The sequence below is a fragment of the Corapipo altera genome, unplaced genomic scaffold (genome assembly GCF_003945725.1).
Source record: "Corapipo altera isolate COAL_440 unplaced genomic scaffold, ASM394572v1 150, whole genome shotgun sequence".
NCBI classification, from domain to species: domain Eukaryota; kingdom Metazoa; phylum Chordata; class Aves; order Passeriformes; family Pipridae; genus Corapipo; species Corapipo altera.
This window is the reverse complement of record NW_020884941.1, coordinates 3,662,201-3,686,390: the sequence shown is the minus strand read 5'-3', so window position 1 is coordinate 3,686,390 and position 24,190 is coordinate 3,662,201. Positions and strand designations below refer to the sequence as shown.

General features: G+C 49.9%; 2 protein-coding genes across 4 annotated transcripts; one reads left to right on the top strand and one right to left on the bottom strand.

Moving 5' to 3' along the window:
- The first annotated feature begins 978 nt into the window (after window positions 1-978).
- Window positions 979-12,162, top strand: SMARCB1 (SWI/SNF related, matrix associated, actin dependent regulator of chromatin, subfamily b, member 1). The gene is made up of 10 exons (XM_027661604.1): window positions 979-1,111; window positions 2,619-2,730; window positions 3,399-3,428; window positions 3,931-4,060; window positions 4,639-4,776; window positions 5,425-5,552; window positions 6,071-6,237; window positions 6,639-6,829; window positions 10,721-10,852; window positions 11,796-12,162. Exons 1-10 carry the CDS (start codon window positions 1,019-1,021, stop codon window positions 11,833-11,835), a joined length of 1,161 nt encoding a protein of 386 aa, XP_027517405.1. The 5' UTR covers window positions 979-1,018; the 3' UTR covers window positions 11,836-12,162.
- Window positions 12,163-14,257: 2,095 nt separating this feature from the next.
- Window positions 14,258-19,611, bottom strand: DERL3 (derlin 3). 3 transcript variants are annotated; one of them, XM_027661607.1, is made up of 7 exons: window positions 19,475-19,609; window positions 19,302-19,364; window positions 18,593-18,666; window positions 17,993-18,086; window positions 16,351-16,546; window positions 15,801-15,891; window positions 14,258-15,260 (listed from the first exon to the last, which is right to left on the bottom strand). In XM_027661607.1, the coding sequence occupies exons 1-7, from the start codon at window positions 19,565-19,567 to the stop codon at window positions 15,149-15,151; spliced, it is 723 nt and encodes a 240-aa protein (XP_027517408.1). In that variant the 5' UTR covers window positions 19,568-19,609; the 3' UTR covers window positions 14,258-15,148. The 3 variants fall into 3 exon arrangements, with proteins under 3 accessions (XP_027517408.1, XP_027517409.1, XP_027517406.1); XM_027661605.1 differs by having other exon boundaries at window positions 14,342-15,260; window positions 19,302-19,367; window positions 19,475-19,611; XM_027661608.1 differs by lacking the exon at window positions 19,302-19,364 and having other exon boundaries at window positions 19,475-19,607.
- Between the last annotated feature and the right edge of the window lie 4,579 nt (window positions 19,612-24,190).

Here is a 24,190-nt window from a genome sequence, read left to right as displayed (position 1 = left end):
TCCAGCAGCCCCAGCTTCAGTTGCTATCAATGTAAAAGCAGCTGCCATGTTCTTTGCAGGTGAAAGAGTGGCCACACTCTTCTAGCAATAGCATCCCAAAAGCCATCAGGCCAGCCTGGAGTGGGATTGTGCTCTCATAATTAACCTGGACCCCCGTTCCGTAGAACTGACCCGATGGTATTTCCTATGTTTACACAGCTCACTACAGCAGCCCTTTGGTGCTCCAGACGCTGGCCAGGGAGGAAGGCTGCCCCAGCCCCAGCCAGGGGGTCTGAAGGACACTGACTGTACCTGCGGAGGGTGCGACGTGCGGCTGCTGCCAGGGTCCCTTGGCTGGGGCAGCCGCGGGGACTGCCAGGGCCCTGCCGCAGCCCTACTCCCGGTTTGACGTTGTATCACTCGTACGCGTTAGGATTTTGTACCGATTTGTATACAGACAAGGGGCCCCTTCCCTCCTTCCCTCCCCTCCACGGTGCCGGGTGCCAGTGCTGGACACTGCCCCGCGCTCACCCGGGCGAGGTTCCCACCCCGGGTCGCTCAGGATGCACTGACCGCTCCCGTACCGCTGTCCCCGGGCTGGCACCGCACACACCCGCCCCGGGCCTGCCCAGCCGAACCCCACCGGGCTGCGGCCACTCTTCCCTTTCATTTCCCAATCCGGCGCAGCCCGGGTGCCCGGCTGGCAGCCAGGACGCTCCGTCCGCCGGTGCCGCAGCGCGGGGGTCGCGGTGCCGCCGGCCCCGAGCGGAGCCGCAGCTGTGGGTGCAGCGCGCACCTGTGCGGGGGGTCTGTCTGTATTTATGTGCCGCCCCGCGACAATAAAAGCCGCCTCTTTTCTACACCCCCCGCTCCTGCCGTGTCTGCCTCCGTCCCTCCCTCACCGCGCCGCCCCTCCCTCCGCATGCGCCGAGCGGGGCCGCACTAGGCCGCGGAGCCGCCCGTTGTCGCTGCCGCCGCCGCCGCCGCTGCCGGGCCCCGCTCCACACCCCGGGCGCTCCCCCCGCCCGCCGCCGCCGCGATGATGATGATGGCGCTGAGCAAAACCTTCGGGCAGAAGCCCGTCAAGTTCCAGCTGGAGGAGGACGGCGAGTTCTACATGATCGGCTCCGAGGTGCGGCCCGGGCGGGAGCCGGGCCCGGGCCGGGCTGGGGGGGATGCGCGGGGTGGGGAAGGGGCGAGGGGGAGCCCAGGGGTGTGGGGGACGGGTCTGCGGCCCCCACGGGTCCCCTCCGCCGTGATGCGGGTCTGGGGGCACCAGTGCTCCCAGTAAGGGCGCCCCCGGGACACGCGCGAGTACGCGGGCAGCGGGTCCCCGCCTGAGACCCCGCTCAGATTTCTTGTTCAGGGCTTGGGTTATTTCACGTTCTCCGAGGTAATGGATCCCACACATGGGCCTTCAGAAACAGCACCAGAATCAGCCTCTGATTCTGGAGCGCGGCTCCTTCTGCTTGTGCAGACGGGTCTGGCCAACAATCGCCGGCGTGCAGCGCTTTAGCCCCCCAGTGCCTGTGCTGAGACTGTTCTCCCGGGAGGAGAGGATGTTCAGCCTCCCTGAAGATAGGCTTTTCTAAGGCACGAAATACTGGTCCTTCAGCACCATAGAAATGGTCACGATTGGAAACAAGAAAAAAATGTTATAGCTCCCGCCTTGATGCAAAAGAGGAAATACTGGATAAATTAAATTGCCGTCTGTATAGCGTGAGCGGGGACTGAAGACCCCTTGCTGTCTCATGTGAAATGTAAAGTTTGAAAGAAGAACTGTAACTGCAGTCAGCTGGGCTGTGAGATTGTTGCATCAGGCACATCGAGGGGGAAAAGGGTTGCCTTTTTTACCTACTGTTGATTTCTGTCTGTTGATGAGCACTGTAGAGTGAAAGATACAATTAAAAATTAGGATCAAAAGAGTCTTGTCAAACAAGGAATAGAAACCTCATTGTGTGGGAATCTGCCAGTACTACCAGTCTAAAAATTTGATTTCAGAGTCTAGAAATAGTTCTGTTGTTCAGCAAGGCCTGCTGTAGCCTTCAGCATAGGTGAGGATCTTATGCCAGGAAGAACCAAACTGCTTTACAGATGGTAAGTAAATTTGAAAAAGGACTATTGGCAGCAATCACATTTGGCATGTTCAGAGGGTTTAAAACAAAATACAATTCTCTGAGTATTTGCTGTATTCAAACAATGTCAAAATGGCTCAGAGGTTCAAAGTAAAAATTATAACGTGTCAGAGAGCTGGGTATCTGGTTTGGTTTAATTCTGACTGAACACTGCATTGATGTGGAAACTGAAGCAAAGAAAGGGTAGGTTTTTCAAAAATACATGAAAATGAATGGAGTGTTTTCCTATTAAATTGATTATTGCTAATGGATGACGGGCTTTTTGTATAAGACTGGTGAAATAAGTGATGATAAAAATTTTGTTTTCTGTGTTGCCAGAAAAATTGTGATGCTGTTTGATGCCAAACCCAGCACAGTCAGTCTATCACAAAAAATCCCCCAAAAAAACAAAGAACCCTCTTAGGAGGTCCCTCCTGTTGTTACAAAGAGATGAATTTGTTTCAGCCTCTGCTGAAAATCTCCTAAATGGAATACAAGGCCACATTTCCACTTCTCTTCTTGTAGGTGGGAAACTACCTGCGCATGTTTCGCGGTTCCCTGTACAAGAGGTACCCCTCGCTCTGGAGGCGACTGGCTACCGTGGAAGAAAGGAAGAAGATAGTGGCCTCTTCACATGGTGAGAAGATGAGTAAACATTCCCAGCAGTGTTTATCCAAAATTTGGCCTTGAAAAACTGTCCCTGGCGATTGAGAGGCTTGTGCACCTCAAGGGCTGTGTGAATCGCTCAGGCCGCCCCGGTGATGGAACCCCCTGCGGTGGTGGCACTGGGTGGCTCCTGGTTCAGCCTGGCAACAAATATCACCTGATCAAAAGCATTCTGAAATGGAAACAGTCATCGTGGCATTCCTGGGCTTGGCTGCATTTGTCACAAAGCAAAAGCCACGTCTCCAGTGATGCTATATAATAATAATAGTATAATGATACTGTGTTTCAGAATAGTTTTATAGACAGAAGAGGGGCATCATTGCCTCTTTTGTCAAATAGGCAGGAGTGTTGCAAGGATGCCCCGTTGAAAATGTGCATCTTTGCTTAACTTTGCTCCTGGCAAAGTTTATGGCTGCCAGAATTTGTGGTGCATTGCTACTGATGTGAGTACTACAGGGAGAATATTGGTATTGTTTTTGTTAAGGCACTAATAGCAAGCAGTTAAATTTCTCAGCAATATGACTTGCTGTATGCTCTGTAGACTAAAGCATAAAAAAAGTCATGGTTTACTCTGGATTTACGTCTCCTTCCCCCAAGTATCCTGCTGATCTCTTGCTTTCTCTTTTTTCCCCCCAACAGAAAATCAGCGGTCTCACAGTCCCCGAAGATGTAAGTCTTATCTGTGTGTTATTCTTAGCTGTGCTAGAGGAAGAATGTCCACAGTGACCTTTGGTGCTATTACAATAATATTAATGTCTAGTCCTCTTCCTCTGATCTCTCCCTGTGGTCGCCCTAACTGTGCATCCTGATCCCATGCCTAACTCCTCTTTCTCAGAGCCTTAGCAGGACTGTCTGGTGCAGATGGTCTCTGTCATTCAGCAACCTCAGCTGTCCTGAGGTTTCTCCCCCTTTTCCGAGTCTTAACAGCTTTTCTATTGATCATTGCCTCTCTATTTCCAACCTTTAAGTCCACTCAGGATTTATTGTTTTCTGGGCTTTGTAAATGTCTAAGAGAAGATAGATGAAGCCCAAAGGACGCTTGTAGCATTTGGTAGCCTATTTTAGTTCCTCCTGCAGTGTCAGAGAGGGCTTGTCACTATGTAGCCTGTTAATGTTACAGTGCTATGTAGCCCTTTTTCGTGTTAATTACTGGCCTCTTTCCTGGTAATAGATCACGGCTATACAACATTAGCCACGAGTGTGACTCTGTTAAAGGCCTCTGAAGTGGAAGAGATCTTGGATGGAAACGATGAGAAGTATAAAGCAGTGTCCATCAGCACAGAACCTCCCACCTACCTCAGGTAACCAGGGTTGGTGGGGGCCAAGCTCAGAATGGAGCTGCTTGGAAGATGTCAGCTTGGGCAGGAAGCACAGGCCATTGTGCAGGGCTTGTTTGCCAGTGTGATTAAACAGTTTGCAGTGTTGGGCAAATGGAGATCTCCAGAGCCTGAGGATTGGGTTACTGCCCACATACAACAGGAAATAAAACGTAAGTGTTTGATGATACAACTTTTTTTGCAATTACTGCATTCCATCTGTAACAGATGTTTTGCAGAACACACTCCCTGCACATACTGCCTTCTGGAGACCTTGCATTTCTCGGTAGTCTTTTTATAAAGTGTAGATAGAAAGTCCAAATATGAACCTAGTATTTATAATGCTGCATCTGGATCCATATCTGAAGCATAATTGTGAGCTGGAGAATGGGCTTCCCAGAAGCTGGTGGGGAACATGAGTTCTTGGAATAGTAATGTGGATGATTCCAGAATAAAAGAGCAGGAGCTCATGATAGGACTTTTGAGTTTAAAGTTATGCCATTCCTGACATAGTAACAGTGGTGCTCCAGGTCTGCAGTTTAACATCCACTCTCCTTCCTCAGAGAACAGAAGGCAAAGAGGAACAACCAGTGGGTGCCGACCCTGCCCAACAGCTCTCACCACCTGGATGCAGTGCCATGCTCAACAACCATTAACAGGAATCGCATGGGCAGGGATAAGAAGAGAACGTTCCCTCTGTGGTAAGAGCTTCCTGTTTCTGGAAAGTGGAAACAGTTACCAAAGTGATACACTACCAGGGCGGTGCTGTTGTGATTCATCTCTTAATTGACAAAAGACCTGCAGGTTGCCAGTTTGGAGGCTCTTAGTTAAATTGTATGCCTTGAGGCTCTTCCTTACAGCACCCAGCCAGGGCTCAGAGAGGAGGCTTTCCTTTTGTCAGGACAATGTTCATTCTTTTCCCGATGAGTTCCTTCTACTTCTGCAGATTTGCTGAGCAGTTGTCATTTGAGGACCCTCTCTGTGAAGGACAGGCTGCCTCTCACCACCATATTCCAGTAACTTTGATCTACTTTATTCAGTGGAAAGTGCTGCTGGGGCTTATGACTAACTTTTTTCCATTCTAAAACTCGAGGCAACCAAGATAAATGTAATCCTGGAAAGCTTCCTTGTTTTATTTGCAAGAATGTATTCTAAAAGGTGTAATAAAAGGTGATTAAACTGGTATTGGTTACTTTTAGCCCTGTAAGTTTGCACTGAGCAGTCTGTCTATAGACTGATTATGCAGTTGGAGTGTGGAGATTGCTTCCAACAAACAATGCCTCCCCTCTATGGATGCCAGATGTGTCGTGTGCTAGTTGCATATACTCTGTTGTTGCTCTTCCTTTTAGTTTTGATGACCATGACCCAGCAGTGATCCATGAGAATGCATCCCAGCCAGAGGTTCTGGTTCCAATCAGGCTTGATATGGAAATTGATGGGCAGAAACTCAGAGATGCATTTACGTGGAACATGAATGGTATGTAGCAAGGAGAGTTTCCTGAGGCTGGAGAAGTACAGTTGTATCCATCACCAAATGTGAAGAGAGAACAAGCATGAGTGTGCATGTCCTTGCCTCATATACACAAAGCTTTAAAACTCCCCTTGTGGACTGTATTCAGTGCTCATGTCTCTTAGCAAATGCTCTGCCATGGGTTGCAGTCATTCCTGGACTCGTAGTCCAAAGAGTTTAACTGGCATATTCTCCTGAGCCAGTTCATCAGCTCAGTGGTCTGAGACTACTCTGTTAGCTGAGATTAATGGATGGGGCTTGTTAGACCGTAGCCACACTGTCTCCATGCAGGTAAAGAAGGCTGTAAGTCCCTATGTCAGTGTGCATGTCCTTACAAACCTGATACAAAAGACCCTTCTAAGAGCAAAAGGGCGATGCATTTGGGATTCCCTTTCTCACACTGTGGGATTAATTTGATGTATTCTATAAGTGTCAGATATTGATTTCTAAGAAGGTTAACAGTGTTGATTCTTCTTCTGTATCAGAAAAGCTAATGACCCCAGAAATGTTCTCTGAGATTCTTTGTGATGACCTGGATTTGAATCCTCTGACCTTTGTCCCTGCTATTGCATCTGCCATCCGACAACAGATCGAGTCGTACCCAACTGACAGTATCCTGGAAGATCAGTCGGACCAGCGAGTTATTATTAAGGTAATACAGGAAGGCATTAGAACGAGAGCAGAACCATTTGGGTTTCTGTGGCTGGGGGAGTAAGACTGCAAAGGAGCTCTCAGATTTTGTTTTGTCCCATGTATTAAGAACAGAACAAAGATGGCAGATTATTAAAACATTCATGTGCCAGCCCTCGAGATGATGAAATAGTTCAGTTAAAGCATTGCCATCTTCTTTTGGAAGAACTGAACCTTGATGAGCAAAGCTGAGTTGCCTTCGTGCTACTGGAGTTAAGAATTCAGTTGAGGAACTCTGCAGATGAATGAACTGGGAGTTACTGCTCTGCTTCTCTTCTCCAGCCTCCGCCTCCTCAGTTCAATTACTCTGACAAACCATTGTGAGAGTAGAAAAAAATAACCTGTTTCTTTCCTTATCTCCAGCTGAACATCCACGTAGGGAACATTTCCCTTGTAGACCAGTTTGAGTGGGACATGTCAGAGAAGGAGAATTCGCCAGAGAAGTTTGCCTTGAAGCTGTGCTCAGAGCTTGGCCTGGGTGGGGAGTTTGTCACTACTATTGCCTACAGCATCCGGGGCCAGCTGAGCTGGCACCAGAAGACATACGCCTTCAGGTACTGAACTGTCACCTTCCTCCTACAGCTCCGGGGGTGTGTTTGTACTTCATGGGCATCTGCATCAATGGATCTTAGAACAGCTGGCCTGATGCAGAAGGTTCCCTTTGAAATTGGTCCTTATGGCTTGTAACCATTCTGTCCTTCTTAGAAATATTTGTGCTTGTGCCCAATTATCTTTTCCTCTTGGGCCTAATACATTTCAGGACTAAATATTGATGAACTGTCAGCTTCTGCTGTAGAATGAAAGGCTGCTTAATGGGGACTGAATACCTTGTGTCTTCCTCTTCTAATGTAAGCTAATGGTGAGCCCTGGATATATTTGTTTTGTTAGCTTTGCCTGACTTAGGCCATCCACTGTCTCAAGCTTCAGTGTGTTAACTCAGACTGATGGAAACTGTAGCTCTCTACCCTGGCTGATGTTAGAGTTGGCTTGATCATAGGCCCTTCTCACAGCTGGAAAGCAGCAATGTCAGGTTTGATTAGTCAGCTTTGTAACTTGTCTTCTACTGATAATGGTTTCCAGTTGTGCCGTGCAGTGTTCTGTGGGGAGTTCCTGTACTGATGTTATCCACAGCAGGGTGCTGAGTCTGCAGGCTGTAACCATCCCCTAATGTGCACTCTGAGGTTTTGTGACCTTGGGTCATGGTGACAGTCAGGGAAGTTTGAGTTCAGTAAAGGCTGTATTTGCAGAGGTGAGGGAATGGTACTGTTGACACCAGTTTTGTGTGGCAGCAAAGGGAAACCTCAGGGAGAGGGTAGTGAGCAGTTAGAGAGGGGTTAAGATAGAGGAGCTGGAAGCTGTGGGGCAGCTGTCTGCTGCCATGAGCTCTGCTCCTTCCTCCTGCTCTGTCTAAAGGTTTCCTGTCTGGTCAGCCTTCTGTGGAAAACAGGCACTGAACTGCTCTGGACTAGTTGTTCTTGCACTAGTCTCACTCTGCTTCCTCTGGATGTAATTTTTATCCTGACGGTCTTCCACAGCAACTACTTTGTTCTAAAGTGATCCCCAGAGTAATTCACATTAGAAAATGGGAAGGGACCGTTTAGCACATGTGAATTAAACTCTTCTACTGAAACTGTTATGTTGTGTATCCATCCTGCTGATGTCCCTTCTCCTCATGGAGTTGGTGAGATGGCTTCTACCTTTCCATCCACAGCAGCTGACTGATATTTGCAGTTCCAGCTTGGGACCACATCCAACAACAACAGCAGAGCAGTGGGTGTGCATTCCTGAGAAACGATGGGAACTTTCAGGGTGGTAGATGAGAACCTGTCATGCTGCCAGCACATTGTGGCCTGCAGTAGCAGAGGGTGTAGTGTCTGTCCCTCCTTCCTGTGCCTTTCCAGGTGCTGCAGATGTCCAAGTTAAGAAATTAACCTTGTGTACCTGTTACTGTTGCTGGGGGGTCATTTCTCCCTTTGCTTCCTGTGAGTCTTTGGAACTTGAAGCAAGTAAAATTTTAGTCAGTGATGTCCAGGCTCTCTCAGATATATGTTTGTGCCAGCTTCAAACTATTCTCTCTAAAAACATGGCCATGGTTACTGAACAGTGCTTCCTTTTAGGGGTAGTTCAAACAGGCAGATTTTGGGCTGTCTTTAGACTGTGGCAGTATTGCAAGGTGGGGGGAGAATAAAAAACTAAGAAAGGAACCCCAACAGAACAAACTACATAGACATGAGCTGTTCAGAGAGGAAAAACATCTAATTAAAACCTTGGTTTTTTGTCATTGTACAAACATGTCCTCTTCCCTTTTTTTCTTCCAGCAAAGTAGTACTTTTGAAACCTTGCAGTGATTAATGATATTTGGGTTCTGTGGTTGGTTAGTTCCTGAATTCCCAAACCACAGGAGTGGTGGTTGCTCCAACATCATTCCATTGATGTAAGGAAAGGGTCTGCTTTAGATGTATCAAAAGGACCTTAATATCTCAAGGGACTGGGGGTTTGAGAAGTCATGTGCCTCTTAATCATCTGAGGGAGAGGTAAAACTGTCTTTTAGTTGATGAAAGCCAGGGCAGTTCTTCCAGCTGGCCTGCTCTGTGCAAAACAAGGAGAGCCCAAAAGCCCAGTAGAAGGGCAGGATTGGAGACAGACAGGTAACTGCTGCCTGTGGGATTTTCGGGGGGATGGTGTGTTAAGATGTTCCCACCTCAGTTCTGAATGTTTCTGGTGGCAGCACACACACTTCATAGCCAGTTTTGCCTTTGGGTCCTGAATGATGGCACAAATTCTCTCACACACCAAAACCACGTGCCTGAGGAGTCACTTTTCCAAAGGATGGTGTTTCCCTGCCCTGTTGGCATGCCCCTGACACCACTGCCTGAGGCCTGGACCCCGAGCAGAGGGAGTGCCTTGCTCTCCTCAGACTCCTGCCTTTCAGCCATTCTGCCAGCAGCACTGTCCTCTTCATCAGGAAATAACAGGGGAGGAGGAGCTGTCTTACTGTGGAATTGGGAGACCAGGGAGGATTTTTCAGTTTATCTCTGATTCTTTGCTAAAGAAATGTGGTATCTGAGTTGCCTTGCAATTACATTATGCACATGAAGCCAGCTTTCCACCCCTGTTTAATTCTTGTGGGTGCCCAGTGTTAAGTGCAGTAAGTGAGAGACTTACGTGGTAGAGACCATGCTATCAAGTAGAAGAAACACCCCAGTTAATATCTAGCATTTTGCCTGGAATGCATTGCAGGCTGGGGCTGAGATGAAATTCCTGGGTTTGAGTGTTGTGTAGTGGATGTCAGCAGTACTGAAAGTAGATTTGACTAAAGTTTCCTCCCCAGATCGGATACCAAAGACTCTGGATGAATTTTTCATTGTAGCATCACTTTGAAGAGTTGTTATTTTAGATTATTAGCTTTGATGCAGATGTTGTGTGTTCCCATGACAATTACCATTTCAGTTCCTTCCTGGGGGAATGAGAGGGCTGCCCATGAGTGCTGAAATCCTGTGTAGGGAGGCACTCGTGGAGGCATGTCCCTGGGGAGGGGGTCGTGTGTGTGTGCACACCTGTCCAGGGCTCCTCTCACACACACACTTCTGCAGCTCAGGCTGCGCTTTCGAGAATTCAAAGCAAACATTTACATTCCGAGGCTCCTCTATATTTATGCTGGGCTTCCGGCTCCTCTGTCAATATTTGGGAAGCTACTCCTGGTCAGTTCCTGTTGACTTTTACTGAAAAGCGGCTAGTGAAGCAATAAATATTTTTGTGCATGTGATAATACAGCTGGTCAGGGCAGAGAGATCTCTGAGGAGCAGATCTTGTGATCTGGGACACAGCCGAGTGATTCATTGCTTGTATAGGGAGTAGCCACAGCCTCTGCTTAACAGCAGGTCCTAAAAGACAACCCTTTCCCTGGCAACTGGGAGAACAGTGTTTGTTCCACTATCAGGCTCCCAGAAAGCCAGACTTTTGCCAGGGAAGAGCTGTCAGGGGTGTGTTAGGCAAACTACAGCTAGGAAGTCAGAGCTGCAGAAGAGCAAGGCCAGACAAGGAACCCTCTGAACAGTCCCAGCCCCGCTGCTGTAGTGGGAGAAGCGCTTCCAGCACTAATGACCTGGTATGACCTGTGCCTGTGCCTGAAGGGGTTGGATGCTGCCAGCCAGGGATGTAATGGCTGCTTGCAGGGGAGAACCGAATCAGCCCCGGTTCCAGCACAAACCCCACAGAAATGGCAGGAGCGGCTCTCCCAAAAACTTCAGGCACAGCAAGGTTGTAACCAGGAGCCTGTGGTGAACTGCAGGGAGCCACGCTGTGCTAAGCAGAGCTAAGAATGAGTGCTGAATCCTCAAACACTGTAAATCAGGCTCTGTTGTCCTTGTGCTTGTATCTGGGCTGGTGACCCAGAGGAGTGTTCTGATGGATGTTGCTTTGTTGCCCTCTGCCCTGCCCTGCAGCGAGAACCCTTTGCCGACTGTGGAGATCGCAATTCGCAACACGGGGGACGCTGACCAGTGGTGCCCTCTCCTGGAAACCCTCACAGATGCCGAGATGGAGAAGAAGATCAGAGACCAGGACAGAAACACAAGGTGCTGCCACTACTTCAGACAGTTCTCTTGGCCTGTCCCTAGGAGAGAAGTTAAAAGCTTTGATGTTTGTCTTTCTCTACTGAGAGCCAACTGGCAGGATGTCAGACCTGCACACTACAACAGAGACTCATATCCCTTTAGCTTCAGGGCATTTAAATTGTTATCACCTTGCTCCATAAACACCAAAAACTCTACTTTAACCAATCTCCTGCTTGAAGCAAAGTTTCCTTTCTTTTTTTTTTTCTTTTCCCTGGGCTCTCTGTTTGCCCAAGGGGGGTTGTTTCTATAGGAAGGCATTAATCAAAAATACTGGAGTTATATGCACTGTCATGCTACCTAGAATCCTGCCACAAGGCTGCTTTTTATGTAGGGCAAAGTGCTGTGTGATGTAGGAACGGGCAAGCTCCCAGCTCCAGCCTGACTGATGCCAACCTGTTTGCCAGCACGGGAGCACTGTGTGATTCCAGGAGGAGCTCTGCCATCCAGAGACCTGCTAAGCCATGTTTGACAAGCAGTTGAGAGCACTTGCTCCTACCTGGTGAAATTGCTCCGGGCAGATATAATGAATGGCTAGCATCTCTCCAAAAGATACGTTGTGGAAACAGTAAATATACTGCCTCAGCTCTTTCCCAGGACTTTTTTTATGTCTGATTAACAGTAGCATAGTCATTTTGCTTATCAGCTGTGGCTGACTGAATAGTTTACAGCAGCAATTGGTTCAATCCAAGTTAATGAGCAAAAGTGCTCTAAAAGCTGTTACTGAAAACAGTGTCTTAGCCTTATGAACAAGGGCACTCTCAGATGAATGAGGAGTTCTGTCTAGGCAATAAACCTGTCTGGAGTGTGCAAAGCTGCAACAACCTCCCGAGAAATGTTGGGTGTGGTCAGACCTCTCCTGGCTGTAACACAGCACTTACTGTACCTCTCTCTCTCTCTCCCATAGGCGCATGAGACGTTTGGCCAATACTGCTCCAGCCTGGTAACCTCCCTGTTGTGACACTGGTGCTCTTCCTACAGACTTTATCCCTATTCCCTCTCCCCAAATGGATCTAGGATTGGCAGGGGTCTCTCTGTCCCTGAAGGGGACACACATTCCACTTGCCAAGAGTTCCCAGTACTGCTGACTTCTGCCCCCACCCCCTCCACCCAAATGCCACGTACCAAGAACGCTGCGTTGGCAGCGTGAGCGAGCTCAGTCCTGTGGCAGGTGCTGGAGCCCTTATATACCTGTGTGTGGACAGATTCTTTTGTATAGGTGCAACATGCACTGTTAGGACAACTTTTTAAATAAAAGGAATGCATATTACTTAGGTTGAGTTCAGTAAATTTGAATGAACAGTGAATCTCCCCATGTTTTGTGCTATTCAGGTAACTGAGCAGCCCCAGGGCCTAATATTAATGCTTTTGGGTATGATGCTGAACACTCACTTGCATTCAGTTTTCCTGAGTGCTTTATTTAACAGGTAAAACAGCCCAAGACCTTTTGCTGCAGGAGAAAGCGAGAAGGAGACTTAAAACTAGAAGCAGCAAACAAACTCTCTAAAGGATTGGTCTGCTACCACACTTGGCACAGTCTGTAATGAACTCAGTGAGGTGTTCAGCTGGTTTACTTGACAAGGCAGAACAGTTTAACTGAAATCACAGACTTTAACGGTCCTTTCTGTCACCTGGTGTGGGGTGAACCCTGTTTTCTGTAAAGATTGCATCTGAAAAACATCAAAGTCTCTGAACTGGTAGAGCAGGTGAAACCTGCAGTCACTGAGACTGCAGCTTCTCTGCAGCCAGGGGCTTTGCTGTGGTCACTGTCAGCACATGTCACTGCCAGTTGCAGCACACAGAGCACCCAGAGCAAAGTGGGTGTCTTGAACACCCTTAGCACTGCAGTGTCAGGATTTTGCATACCTAGAAACAACCTGTCTTTCCCTGGGGAGTTTAAAAACAAGATCCATTGAAGTGAGATTAAAAAAAAAAAAATCCAAGTTTGCTTAAAAGGAATTGGAATCTATCTGGCTATTAAGGTGCACCTGCTCTTTGGAGTTCCTATCATTCACTGCCAGAACTGATGAGTGCTGCAAGCAGGGCAGATTTTGCTGGCAGCCTGACAGTTATGCTCAGGCCTTTATGATAAAGCCATAGGTTTTATGATCCTTGCTGATCCACCCACACTGCTAGCACAGTGAAAAAACACTTTTTGGCCTTAATTTATCATTTTTAGACTTGAGTAATAACAGAGCCAGTTCTGATTCCTGGGTGGGAGGCAACTTTTTCCAGATGTTAGTCTGCAGAAACCAAAAACTTGCAATTTAGGAATAATATTATTCAGTCTTATCCTAGGCTCCCGTGCCAGAGTGGTACTCTATTCATTACTCTTTATTCGAGAGGTGGAAAGGTTATTTAAGCAAGTAAGAGAAAATGTGGAACTCCTGGTGCATCTCAGCCTCCCTTATGGCACACATTTTGTTTCATGGACATACAAACTTGAAGTCAGCCTGAGAACAGTTCAGCCTCCCTTTGTTAAATGACCAAGGACTTCTGCCAGCAGCCTCTTTAGTGCATTTGAATAAAACAAGTGTGAAACTGCTGTAGCCTTAAACTAGGATCTCTGATGCAGTTTTTTTGATTGCTGTGAAGCTTGTGGTTACCTAATCCTAAAGTTCACAACAAGGTATGGGCACACAAGGACTTCAGCATCTCCCTCTGCTTCTCCAGTCCCACAGAGGCTGTAGGAATTGTCCCTCCAAGCAGCCAGGGGCAAGGCAGGACAGTCCAGGGGACCAATTCCCAGAAAGATGGGAACTTCAGCCAGCTTTCTCCATGTATTATTAGGACCATTGGGGAACAGCCAGGAGCAGCTTTTTTGCTCTACAGTCACAACTCCCAGCTAAAAGCATAGCCCAGCTTTTGCATTTCTGCAGACTGCAAAGACAGACTTTCCAGGGACTGAGGCACCAGCTCTGTGTCATTAGGTCGTGAGCAAGGTACACAGCAAGTACTTGTTGAGTCTGACACTGCTTAGCCCTTAGCACCACTCTGTCTTCTGGAACAATCACCTGTCTGAGTCATTCAGCCTCTTCTGAGAGGGAAACACAAGTGCAGCAGAAGGGCTTGTTCAAATGACATCTTATTTTTGATATGAAATACTGTTTTCACAGGAAAGTCACAGAGGAGGAGAGTGTGGGAGGTGTGGTTCAATATTCCTTTGCCACAAGGTTCCCACGTAATTCTTAATTGGATGCTGGGTACTCATACTTCTCCTCATAGTTTGGTGGTGGTTGGCAAGTTTGTCCAAGCAGAAGCAACGTTACCAAGATACATTTGCAGATTTACTCCAAAGGCTTTGAGGTCTGGTACAAGCACAGTGTGCACTGCATTAGCAAGAATGGTCAAATCCATTTAGCACAGCTGTCAGGGTAGGGACTAGTTTGTTTAGTTTTCCCCTGAAACTCAGATGTTTAAGTCTCAGAACTAAAAAATTCAACAACAGTGGAATTACACTGCAGGTGCAGAGAGTCTTTATTACCAGTGTCAAATGCTGCTTTCAGTCACTGCCTGGATCAAGTGTCCAGCTCAGTCCCCTGTCCTTTCCCAGGGACCCCTTTCTCCCATTAGACACCCCCCACACCCCTTGTCATCCTCTGCAGCCCAGTTGACAGCAGAGGGGAAGGACATCTTCCAGCTAGACTGAACCTTGCTTTGCCCACCAGAAAAGAAAAGCCCAAGCAACCTGGCAGTTCTGAGGAAATTCCTGATGGATTGCTGCCTCTGCCCCCGGCAGAAATGGACTCACAGCCGAAAAATAAAGACTTTAATGTAAAGACTCTTTGGAAACAACCACCAAAAAAGGAGTGGGGTAAAGGAGAGGAAGAGGCTGAGCTGCATTCTACCATGGTACAGTATTACTTCATTGAAAGCCCACAAAGAGGTCTCACAACAGTGAGGGCCAGGTGCATTAGTCTTTGTACAGAGGGCAAGAGTGACCTGGCACACAGCAAGTCATTAACAGAAAGAGAAGGAGTAATTGGTTTAACACCCCATTTGATACTTATTCCCCACTGAGTAACTGAGGAGCTGTCACAGCTTCAGTCCCTGTCCCTAGAACACCTCTTAGTATTCATCAGTTCTCACGTGCAAAGCTCTGTGGATCCGCTCGGTACAAGGGGAGGATGGGTTACCCAGACAGACAGTGACACGTTACACGTCGGAATGGCAACTGATGTTATTCCAGTGGGATCTCTGGGCCGCAGCATCAGTCCAGCCGGAAGAGAGGAATCTGGCCACATGAAGAAGTCCCCTGTGTTACTGTGGATGCTGCTCGTTCTGGTCTTGGCCTCTGGGTTGGTGGTCTGGATGATCCTCAGGCAGAGGGTTATAGTTGGGATCCTCTTCAGGTGTGTCAAATACCATCTTCCTGGCAAGGGACATGCCCATCCCACCAAGCAGGCAGGTTAGGAAAGTGGGCTGAGGATGATACACCCCCCAGCCCTTCTAGGAACACCCTGGCCCTCCAGGTGGTTTGGCTGTGAGCCACAGCCACCAGCCTATTGTGCCACCACCAACTGTTCTTTTGCAACGATGACAGTACCTCTCCTTCCTTGATCTCTAGGTCAGATTTGATCCTCAGTGCATGAGGCAGAACATATTTTGCTTTCCTAAACTACAAAAATACATCAGAAAAAAAATCCTACCTGCATCTAGCTTTTCCACAAGCAGTAAGAACAGTTCTACTAGCAAAGCTGAAGGTATCAGCAACTGCTGTATGGGCCCTGTGTACACATGTATATAACATGCAAATAATGCAGCAGAGGCATGAACTGTGGAGCTGAGGTGCTGTCAGCATGCAGTTGTGTCCTGTGGTCACCCCACATGGTCACAGACCACAGTTTGCTATGGAAGTGACCCAGGTTGAGAAGCAACACAGCAAAGCCCAGAAAGAACCAACTTTACTTACAGAAAGCCAGGGGTTAACAGCAACTTCTTTCCTCCAGGCTGGTTGGGGAAAACATCTTCCAAGAAATAATAGATGTGACCCACTGCAATCCCTGGGGAGAGAAGCCACCAAGGTCAGGCACAGCTGTGACTCCTGTGCCAGCTGAACCAGAGCTGCTAGGAGCTTAAGCAGAATAAAGCTCTGGGAATCCCTCAGCTGTGTACCCAGGCCCAGCTCACACCAGAGCCGTGGTGCTGCAGTTTGCTATGATCAGCACAGAAGCAGGCAGGGAGCCCATCAGCCTGAAGGCAGCACCAGACACCCAGGAGACCAGACACAGCAGGAGTGCCAGGCAGAGCTCACCCAACTTCTGCCTCTGGGGAAGACACACCAAAAAGCAGGTCACAAGCAAGAGCCACCCAGCAACCCTAGTGAGCTCACTTTAGGAAACCCACTATCTTCAGTAATGTGAAACCCAGAGAAGGTGCCAGTGCCCCAGTAGCACCTATGAGAACAGAGCACTGTGGCTGCAAAGTGCCCTTGTTCCCAGCACACACCAGCTTTGACTTACCCAACAAGTCAATGATGATGGAGTTGCCCAGGAGCAGAGAGAATCCCATCAGGACCCAGGGCAGGAAGGGGGCCTGGAAGTTAAGAAGCCCAAAGAAGTTCATGCGGATATAAGGATTCCTGCGACTCCACACGTACACCAGCATGATGGTGAAAGCCTGGCCCAGGAAAAACAGGCTGGCAAAGAGTCCAAATAGCTGGGAACTACGGAGTCAAGGATAAACCTACCTGCCCTGTGCACCACCTCCAGGGAAGCACAGGGTGCCCTGTGACTAGGAAACCCAAACTGAGGCAACTGATCACTGCCCATGCCACCAAACCTTTCCTGGGCTGCCTGAGATGTACTGACCACCACCCTCCCTGCACATATGTCCCTCCCTGCCACTGTGAACAAGACACTCTGGAATAGCATGTACAGATTGCTCACTCCTTAAACTGATGTCTACAAGCACTGGAGACCAGGGAGCTCATGTAGTCACCTTTACAAAGTGAACATCAAAATGGCCTTCAAAGAAAGGTCTTCACAGCCTTACAGCACTTGAGACACTGGCACATATTAACAACTAGCTTGCATCCAGTATCTGCCTTCTACAGAAGAATTTCAGCAGTGAGATGTCTCTTGCAATTTGCAGTCCTCTTCTCCAGAACACAAGGAGACAGACAGAGGCAAAAAGTTCCCCTGCCCTTGTTGTAGTTGGACTCCAAATTCACCTATGGCCAAGCACGTGGGTGCTGCAGGCACCTGGAGACTGACTGGCCAAACGCCCAAGGGTGGCCGAGAGTCATGAGAGCTCACAGATCTTCACACAGAGCTCTGTGAGTACAGCACTGCTCTGAGCCATCTGCATAAGACAGCAGAAGACATTCAGAAAAGGTTTATGCTTGGGAGGGAGATATTTCTCCCTAGCAGACTACTCTGTCATGAAAATTACTTCTTAAGATGCGTGATGATGTCTCCAGCCACTGACAGGTCGCAGGGACAGAGTGCTGGGCTCATGCTGCCTGATGTGCTGACAATGGTATGGGGACATCCCACTCCTTGTCCTCATGGCCCTGTGTTCTTGCCTTCAGCTGCACTCACTTTCCTGAGCAGACCTCATGCAATTGTAGCTGTGCTCCACTCACCAGAGCTCAGACAGTGGCCCTGTCACAGCTGGACAGGTTCTCAGAGCATAACATGGCCTCCTTTCAGGCTGAGCTTCCCCAGCACACTGCCACATGTCCTCTTTGGGGATGAGGCAGCCCAGCCCCTTGCCAGGTGCATCAGCACTTCTGCAGACACCAACACAATCAAGGGCAGCTTTCCCTGTATTTTGCTTCTGCTCTCAGCACACTGGGTGAGGCACAGGCCAAGACAAGGCTGGGCAAGACGAGGAGCACAAGCTGTGCCATACAGCAAGAAGCTGCACCTCTACCACATGCTCAGCTCTCCCATACCACAGGGCATAAGCCTGGTAGGCCTGGGGCACAACAGGGCCCTCTGCCCCACGGCACCAAGAAGGTTCACAAACCAGCTGTGCTGCTCAGCAGGCAGGTACCTGCTCCACACAACACAACAGATGTAGAGAGGTAGCAGACAGGCCCTACGCTACCAACAGCATCTCAGAAGACACCAAAGAGCCTCAACCAACTCCAAAGGATACTGTCATGAGAAACCCTCCAAAGAGGAACATGAAGACAAAGTCAGCCGTCCTTCCACGGAAGGAGCCTTCTTCGAGCATGCGGCAGTACCTGTAGCTGGGAGCAGGAGAGAAGGGAGGGGTTGCAGTATAGGAAATTAACAGCTGGCCACCCTGTGTCCCCACAGCGTGACTTTCGGGGGAATAAGCCACTGCGAGGTATTTCATCCCAGGAAGCTGTCAGCCAGGTGTCCAAGCCCCCAAGCAGAACAGTGCAAGCTTCACCTCATACCACTGATCCCAGAGAAAGAAAGAAGCACCTGCTGTGCTCCAGCCAGAGCTCACCCCAGGAACGGGCACTGCTCTCCAGCACGAGCCACAGCAGCACTGCCAGCTCCCTCAGCCTTTTAGTAAGGGCTGCCCGACAGCAAGCAGAGATGGAGGGGCAGGAGGGGGGCACAGTTGTCAGGGGAATGGCTTCAATTCAGACCAAAAGAGCCAAGGGAAGAACCAACAGCCCCAAACTGCTGCCAAGGCAAGTCAGCCTGGGGAGGAAGATGGATGGGAGGGAATTGCATCTAAGCCAAAATGGGAGCAGAGAGCTTCACTGAGACCAAAGGATACAGAAATATCATGTTGAAAAAGAAACTGAATCCCAGGGGCCCAAAAAAGAGGAAGTTGGTGATCAGCCTCCATATCTGAAAAAGAGAGAGGACAGAGAAAAGGAGGTGGACAGAGAGGTCTCTCCCTGTCACATGTAGAGCAGCCCATTGCCCTATCCAGGGAGGATGCCCAGTCATGCACCTGTCCACTCAAAACCACCCCAGGACACCAGACAGCTCCAACCCACCCTCGTGTGGGACCTCCCTTCACTGCTCACATCAGAGCATCTCCCCTTCTCAGGTGTGGGAAAGAAGATTTCTCTACTTTTCTGGAAAGGATGAACAACTACAATTCAGCACCCAGGGCCAAAGTAAATCACTGTTCATGCCCCTCTACCCAGCCTGACAGCAGCTCCCACACATCTCAGTGTCACAGAGAAGGGGGAGACGGGCTTTGAGTAAAGGAAAAAAGGAAATGTCAAGACGGTGTGTGGCAGGGAAAGGCTGGCAGGAGTTGTCTCCATCCAGGTGCCTGTGACAAGAAGGGACACTGTGCTGGTGACCCAGCCCACACTGGTCAGGGAAGGCTGGAGCAGTGGGAAAGGAGCCCCTTGGGATGACACAGCACTCCCCGTCCACCCTGGGGAGCGGGACACGCACGGCCCGGCCTGTCACATCCACCCCTCGCCGGGAAGGGGCACGAGGGCCCCAAATCCTAGGCAGGGCCTCACCTGGAACTTCCTGAAGATGAGGTCGGGGTTGAAGTACAGCTGGAAGGGGGTGATGAACTCCAGCTGCTGTGGGAGACAGGCAGAGCAGCTGCCATCACCCGCCGCCCTCAGCCAGCCCCCGGCTTCCCCCCCAAACCCTCCACGCCCTGCCCCCCGGCGGGGTCCCCGCTCACCACGGCGGCGGTGGTGAGCACGCAGGCGGTGGTGTACGCGCGGGTCACGGCGGGCATGCCCAGGTACTCCTGCGCGAAGCCCTGGTACGCCATGGCCGCGCCGCTCCAGCGCGGGGACGCGGCGCCTTTAACGCCCCCCACGCCCCGCCCCCCACGGGGCGCGCCCGGCCAATCCCCGTGCGACAGGCTGCGCGCCCCGGCCAATGGGAGCGCGCCTCATGGCCCCGGCCCGCGCGCGCCGCCAACCGCGAGCGGACCCGCCGCGGACGGAACGGGCCGGGGGGGGAGGGACCCGCCTGAGGGACGGACCCGCCTGAGGGACCGGCCCCGTGCGCCGCCCCCGGGGGTGGGACGCGCCCCCGTGCACCGCCCCCCAACGCCGATGGCGGCGGCGGCCGAATGAAAGGCGGGTTGGGGGCGTCCTGAGGACGGGCCGTCAGCGGCAGAGAAGGGAGAAGCACCGGGACCTGGGTGGGCTCGTGAGGCTGCGCTCGTGGGGCAGTGCCCGGGCTGAGCCGCCGGGTCCCGGCACAGGGACCTGCCCGGAGGTGCCTCCGCCCAGTTCCTACCCCGGCTCAACTCCGGCCCCCGCGGCAGCCCCCCGAGAGCCCGGGGCTGCCAGCGTGTTGTTCCCGCACACCCGGGTGTTTGGAGGGAGAGGGACCCGCTGCGGGAGCCGGGCCGGGAGAAGGGGCGGCGGTGCCGGCTGCTTCGCTCATCAGGAGAGTCCTGTCATCACTAAGACACAAAGGGATTTGGGTTGTCAGCAATTCCTGCCAAAACCTCTCCTGGTTCCTGGAGGGAGCAGTGAGGCGCTTCCCCGAGATCGCCCCGGCCTGTCAAGGTCGCACGAGGTCGCTGAGACCACAAGGGACGCGTGGTCCCAGCAGATGCTCCTGTTTTTCGGTGGAGCGGCAGCAGCACTTGGATTCATCCCTCAAGAGAGAGCGGAGCGTCTGCCACCTGTAGGACACGACACACGACAGCAACCTGACATCCTCCACTCGTGCTGCTTGTCCTTTCCAGAGCTGCCTGCACTGCTCAGGACCCGGGTCTAATGTTACAGCCACCCTCGTTTCAGACAAGGAGTGAGCCTCGTGTTGGGTTTGTGCAGGAGAGGGTTAAGCTGTCATCAGAGCCTTAATGAGCCCTGAGATTTCCCTTTAAACCCTCAGTTTAAATGGGAAATGAAATTACTGGCGGGGGAGGGAGTCTTTGTGTCTTCCACCACCTCCGCCCTGACTGCCCTTTGATGAAGAACAAAACCCAGCTGGAAGATGACAGGACATGGGGTTAAAGCAACATGGGGGAGAGAGGGAAGAAGACAGAGTCCCGTGGGCGCCTGTGAGACCAGGGACTGGGTTCCTGAACGCCCCAGGCACTGTGGTGCTGAGAGCCACCTCTGTGTCGCTGTGCTGGGGAAAAGGAGAAACTCCTTCAGGTCAGAGCTGTGTTATAGGGATCCTGGGAATGGAGTTGAGCGTGGGGGAACATGGAACGTGAACTGCAGCAGTGTCAATAAGCTTGGCTGTGTTGTTAACAGGCTTTTGGTGGGAGCTGGGATGGATGTGACAGCTCTGAAGAGGTGAGGAGAGCTGAGCTTTCAGGGAAACTCATTGGGCCAGGAGCTCTGCAAAGGCCTGCCTATATTCATGTGGCTCTTTCAGCCCAAATGCCCTGCTGCTGCAGCTCAGCCCTCCAGCATGCCACAGAACTCCCAGCCCCAGCAGGATGGGCAATGGAGTTGAAGAACTGAGAGTTAATAAATGAATAATGAATTAAATACATGAATAAATATCCTGCTCCTTTGGGTGGGTAATTAGAGGTTTCCTGTCTGTGCTCACTGAGTGGGGATGCCAGACAGAAGCTGAATTCAAGCACTAGAATTCCTGCCCCTTGATTGAATCAAGGCTGGAGATGAATACTGGGAGCCTCTCTGCTGGAAGGCCTTCATCCTAGAGCTCAGTCTCACTAGCTCCCCAGAGATGAGAATCCAGATGAACAATCCCACTTATTCACTGAGAGGACTATGTGCAAAACAGACACTGCATAAAATCTAAAAAAAAGGCATAAGTTTTTCAATTTTCTTCTTTTCCCTTGTTTGCCAGCCAAAACTGGAGAACTCTACTTGTCCAGGCTTCTACTTAAGGCCTCTTTTCTAAGATTCGTGGGGGAAGGGGGAGAAGTGATGAAGTGCATTGGGAAGCTCACCAGCTCCCACTGGAAGAGGCCAAACAAATCCCAGTGTCACCCCTGGTTCCCAGGCTGCTTTCTGCCCATGATCTCACTCCCGTTGGAGCTCAGCCAAGCTGACTTCATGCACTACAGTACGCCCAGGGCAGCTTTAGTCTTTATTACAGTCTGTGTCACATTTTATGGGTTTTTTGAATTATGTCCTTTCACAAGTTCTCATCAGTCCAGCCATATATTTGAGTTTGCATTACACACCTTTGTAGTGATGCCTTCTATAGAATCACGGAATCTGATAAAAAAAAATGAAAAAACAAAGCTAAATTTTTTGTCTCAGCTGCAAGAAGGTACTGCCAGAACAGAAACACTGCCCAGGAGTTTCTTTGCTGATTTCCTCCTGCCTTGTTCTGTCATGCTCCCTGTTCTGTCATGGACCCAAAGCAGATGTAGTACAGGTCTGAGCAGCAGTGATGTGCCACTGCTGCCTGTCATCTGCTGGGTTGTCCTTCCTTTTGGAAGCAGTTCAAGTCATGTCAATGTGAAGCATCGGTTTCAAAACCCAAGACACCAGAAACTCAGAGTTTCCACAAAAATATGCCTGATGCCCAGACTTCAGTCCATTTTTTATGGGCTTTGAAAGAAGGTTTCTGTCTGCGGTTCTTGGAGCTGCCCAGGGAACTAATTAGAAGGATTCCTGACTGTAGTCTCTGCACAAGTCATTCACAGGAAGAACTGAAACGTGATGGTGTCGGAGGCAGCTCTTTTCCAGACAGTATTTACCCATTCTGCATCTGCAGGCTTCTAGTGATAATAACCTGTCATACTGTAAACATACTGTATGTTGCACCCTCACCACTGTGGTTTCATTTGGACTTCAGTTTAAAAATATATATATTTTCTGAAAGGGAACAGTTTTGCATGTACACAGTGACAGACCGGTATTAGACCCTCCTGTTACCTCTGGGTTTGTTTTCCCAATTTCTGGGGTGACTTTTAGGAACATGCAACCATTTGCCTGGAGTTGCAGGTAAACCGAACCCTGCAACAGAAACTCAACAGCTTCCTGTCTTGGTTTATACAAACCAAAATAGCAGAGAGTTAAAAAACAAAGAAAAAAGCTATTATCTCTCCCCATGGGTTAAACAGCACATAAACCTCAAAAAGGCACATGAGCAAAGATAAATGGGCTGTTGCAGTGTTCATCTCTTTTGTTTGTTGTAAATTATTGTGTGTAATTCATGTTTCCTGTCCATAAATACCAGAGGAACTTGGAGACATGGAATCCATTCTAATTCAGTAAAGACAAAAACAACTCCTTTTGAGCCCATCTGGAACTTGTTTTTATCATAATTGTTTTAGGCTCAGTAACGAGTTCAAGATCTAACTGCCGTCACTAATTGTTTCAAGAATAAACAGATGCTTTGTTTAAAGGTGGCAGCTCCCATTTTGCCCAGCACAGCACTCTCTGGGGTCGCAGGATGAAAGGAGCTGTGCGCCGTGTCAGCACAGGCCCTAACGAGCATTGGCGCCCTTGTCGGGTGCTCACCCCACTGGCAGCTGGAAATCCAGCCCCCAGCCCTGCATGTGGAGTGTCCAGCCAGTGACGTGTGCCCTCTGCTCTTTAACACCGCTGGCATTTTGCTTGTAACTTCATCTGATGGCATTTTGCAGTGTGTCATGCTGTGACAAGTCATACCTGCTCTGATGACGCATAGGCACCTCCTCCAGCGGGGCTGTGGGACACTCAACGGAGAGTGTTCATTCCCCGGCCATATAACCCCAAGCCCCTTGCCTGGAGTAATGCTCCACCCCCTTGCTTAGAGCCCTGCTTATTTTCTTCATTTGAAAACAAAGATACCCCACACAAACCCACTCTGAGAGGCTCCCCCCACCAGGACATGAGACCATGGCAGTTCTGTTCAAGGCCTCGCTCATGGTGGTCCCCAGGACATGCCAGGCCCGAGACCCCTGACAGCCCTGACAGAGAAGAGGTCATTGCATGACCGATGCCCCAGCACTAGGAACGGGTTCAGAAAGAGCAGCACTGAGCTCCCCCACAAGGGAGCCACACCAGCCAGGGGGACCTCACTGGAAGGTTATTTCAGCTCTCACACTCAGCCCTCGGTGGCACAGACAGCAGGTGCCAAGAGCTCCAGGTCCACCATGGAGTAGTCACTAAGAGTTTCTGCTCCATGAACCTGCTGTGCACAGATAAGCTGTGTAATCAGAACTGCCTGAGGCACTTGATATGTTTACTTTTCCATGTTTAGTGGCCATATATAAATTCTTTCTGCTTCATTGAAGGATTTCTTGTCCCAAATCAGCTAACTCTAGAGTGTCGTGGCTGAAGTCAGGAGAAAGGGAATCGTACAGATTTGGATGGATTTTTAAATTTGTTTGTTTGTTAGAGAGAAACTAAAGATAGCACTTAGACCTCAGCCCTCCAAGGACATGTGGTTTGCACAGGGTTTGCTGTAAATCACAGTTTATGTTATTTTTATTTCCTATGGGTTTTAGTTCAAAAAC

What these genes read in the sequence shown, in the direction of transcription:
- SMARCB1 (XM_027661604.1), top strand. Translation starts at nt 1,019, where the DNA reads ATGATGATGATGGCGCTGAGCAAAACCTTCGGGCAGAAGCCCGTCAAG. An exon ending in AAGAGAACGTTCCCTCTGTG is followed by an intron (nt 4,777 to 5,424) that starts GTAAGAGCTTCC and finishes TCTTCCTTTTAG; the next exon opens with TTTTGATGACCATGACCCAG. An exon ending in CAGAAGACATACGCCTTCAG is followed by an intron (nt 6,830 to 10,720) that starts GTACTGAACTGT and finishes CCTGCCCTGCAG; the next exon opens with CGAGAACCCTTTGCCGACTG.
- DERL3 (XM_027661605.1), bottom strand. Translation starts at nt 19,567, where the DNA reads ATGGCGTACCAGGGCTTCGCGCAGGAGTACCTGGGCATGCCCGCCGTG. An exon ending in CATCATCATTGACTTGTTGG is followed by an intron (nt 15,892 to 16,350) that starts GTAAGTCAAAGC and finishes TTCTCTCCCCAG; the next exon opens with GGATTGCAGTGGGTCACATC. An exon ending in CTGTTAACCCCTGGCTTTCT is followed by an intron (nt 15,261 to 15,800) that starts GTAAGTAAAGTT and finishes GTCCCTTGCCAG; the next exon opens with GAAGATGGTATTTGACACAC.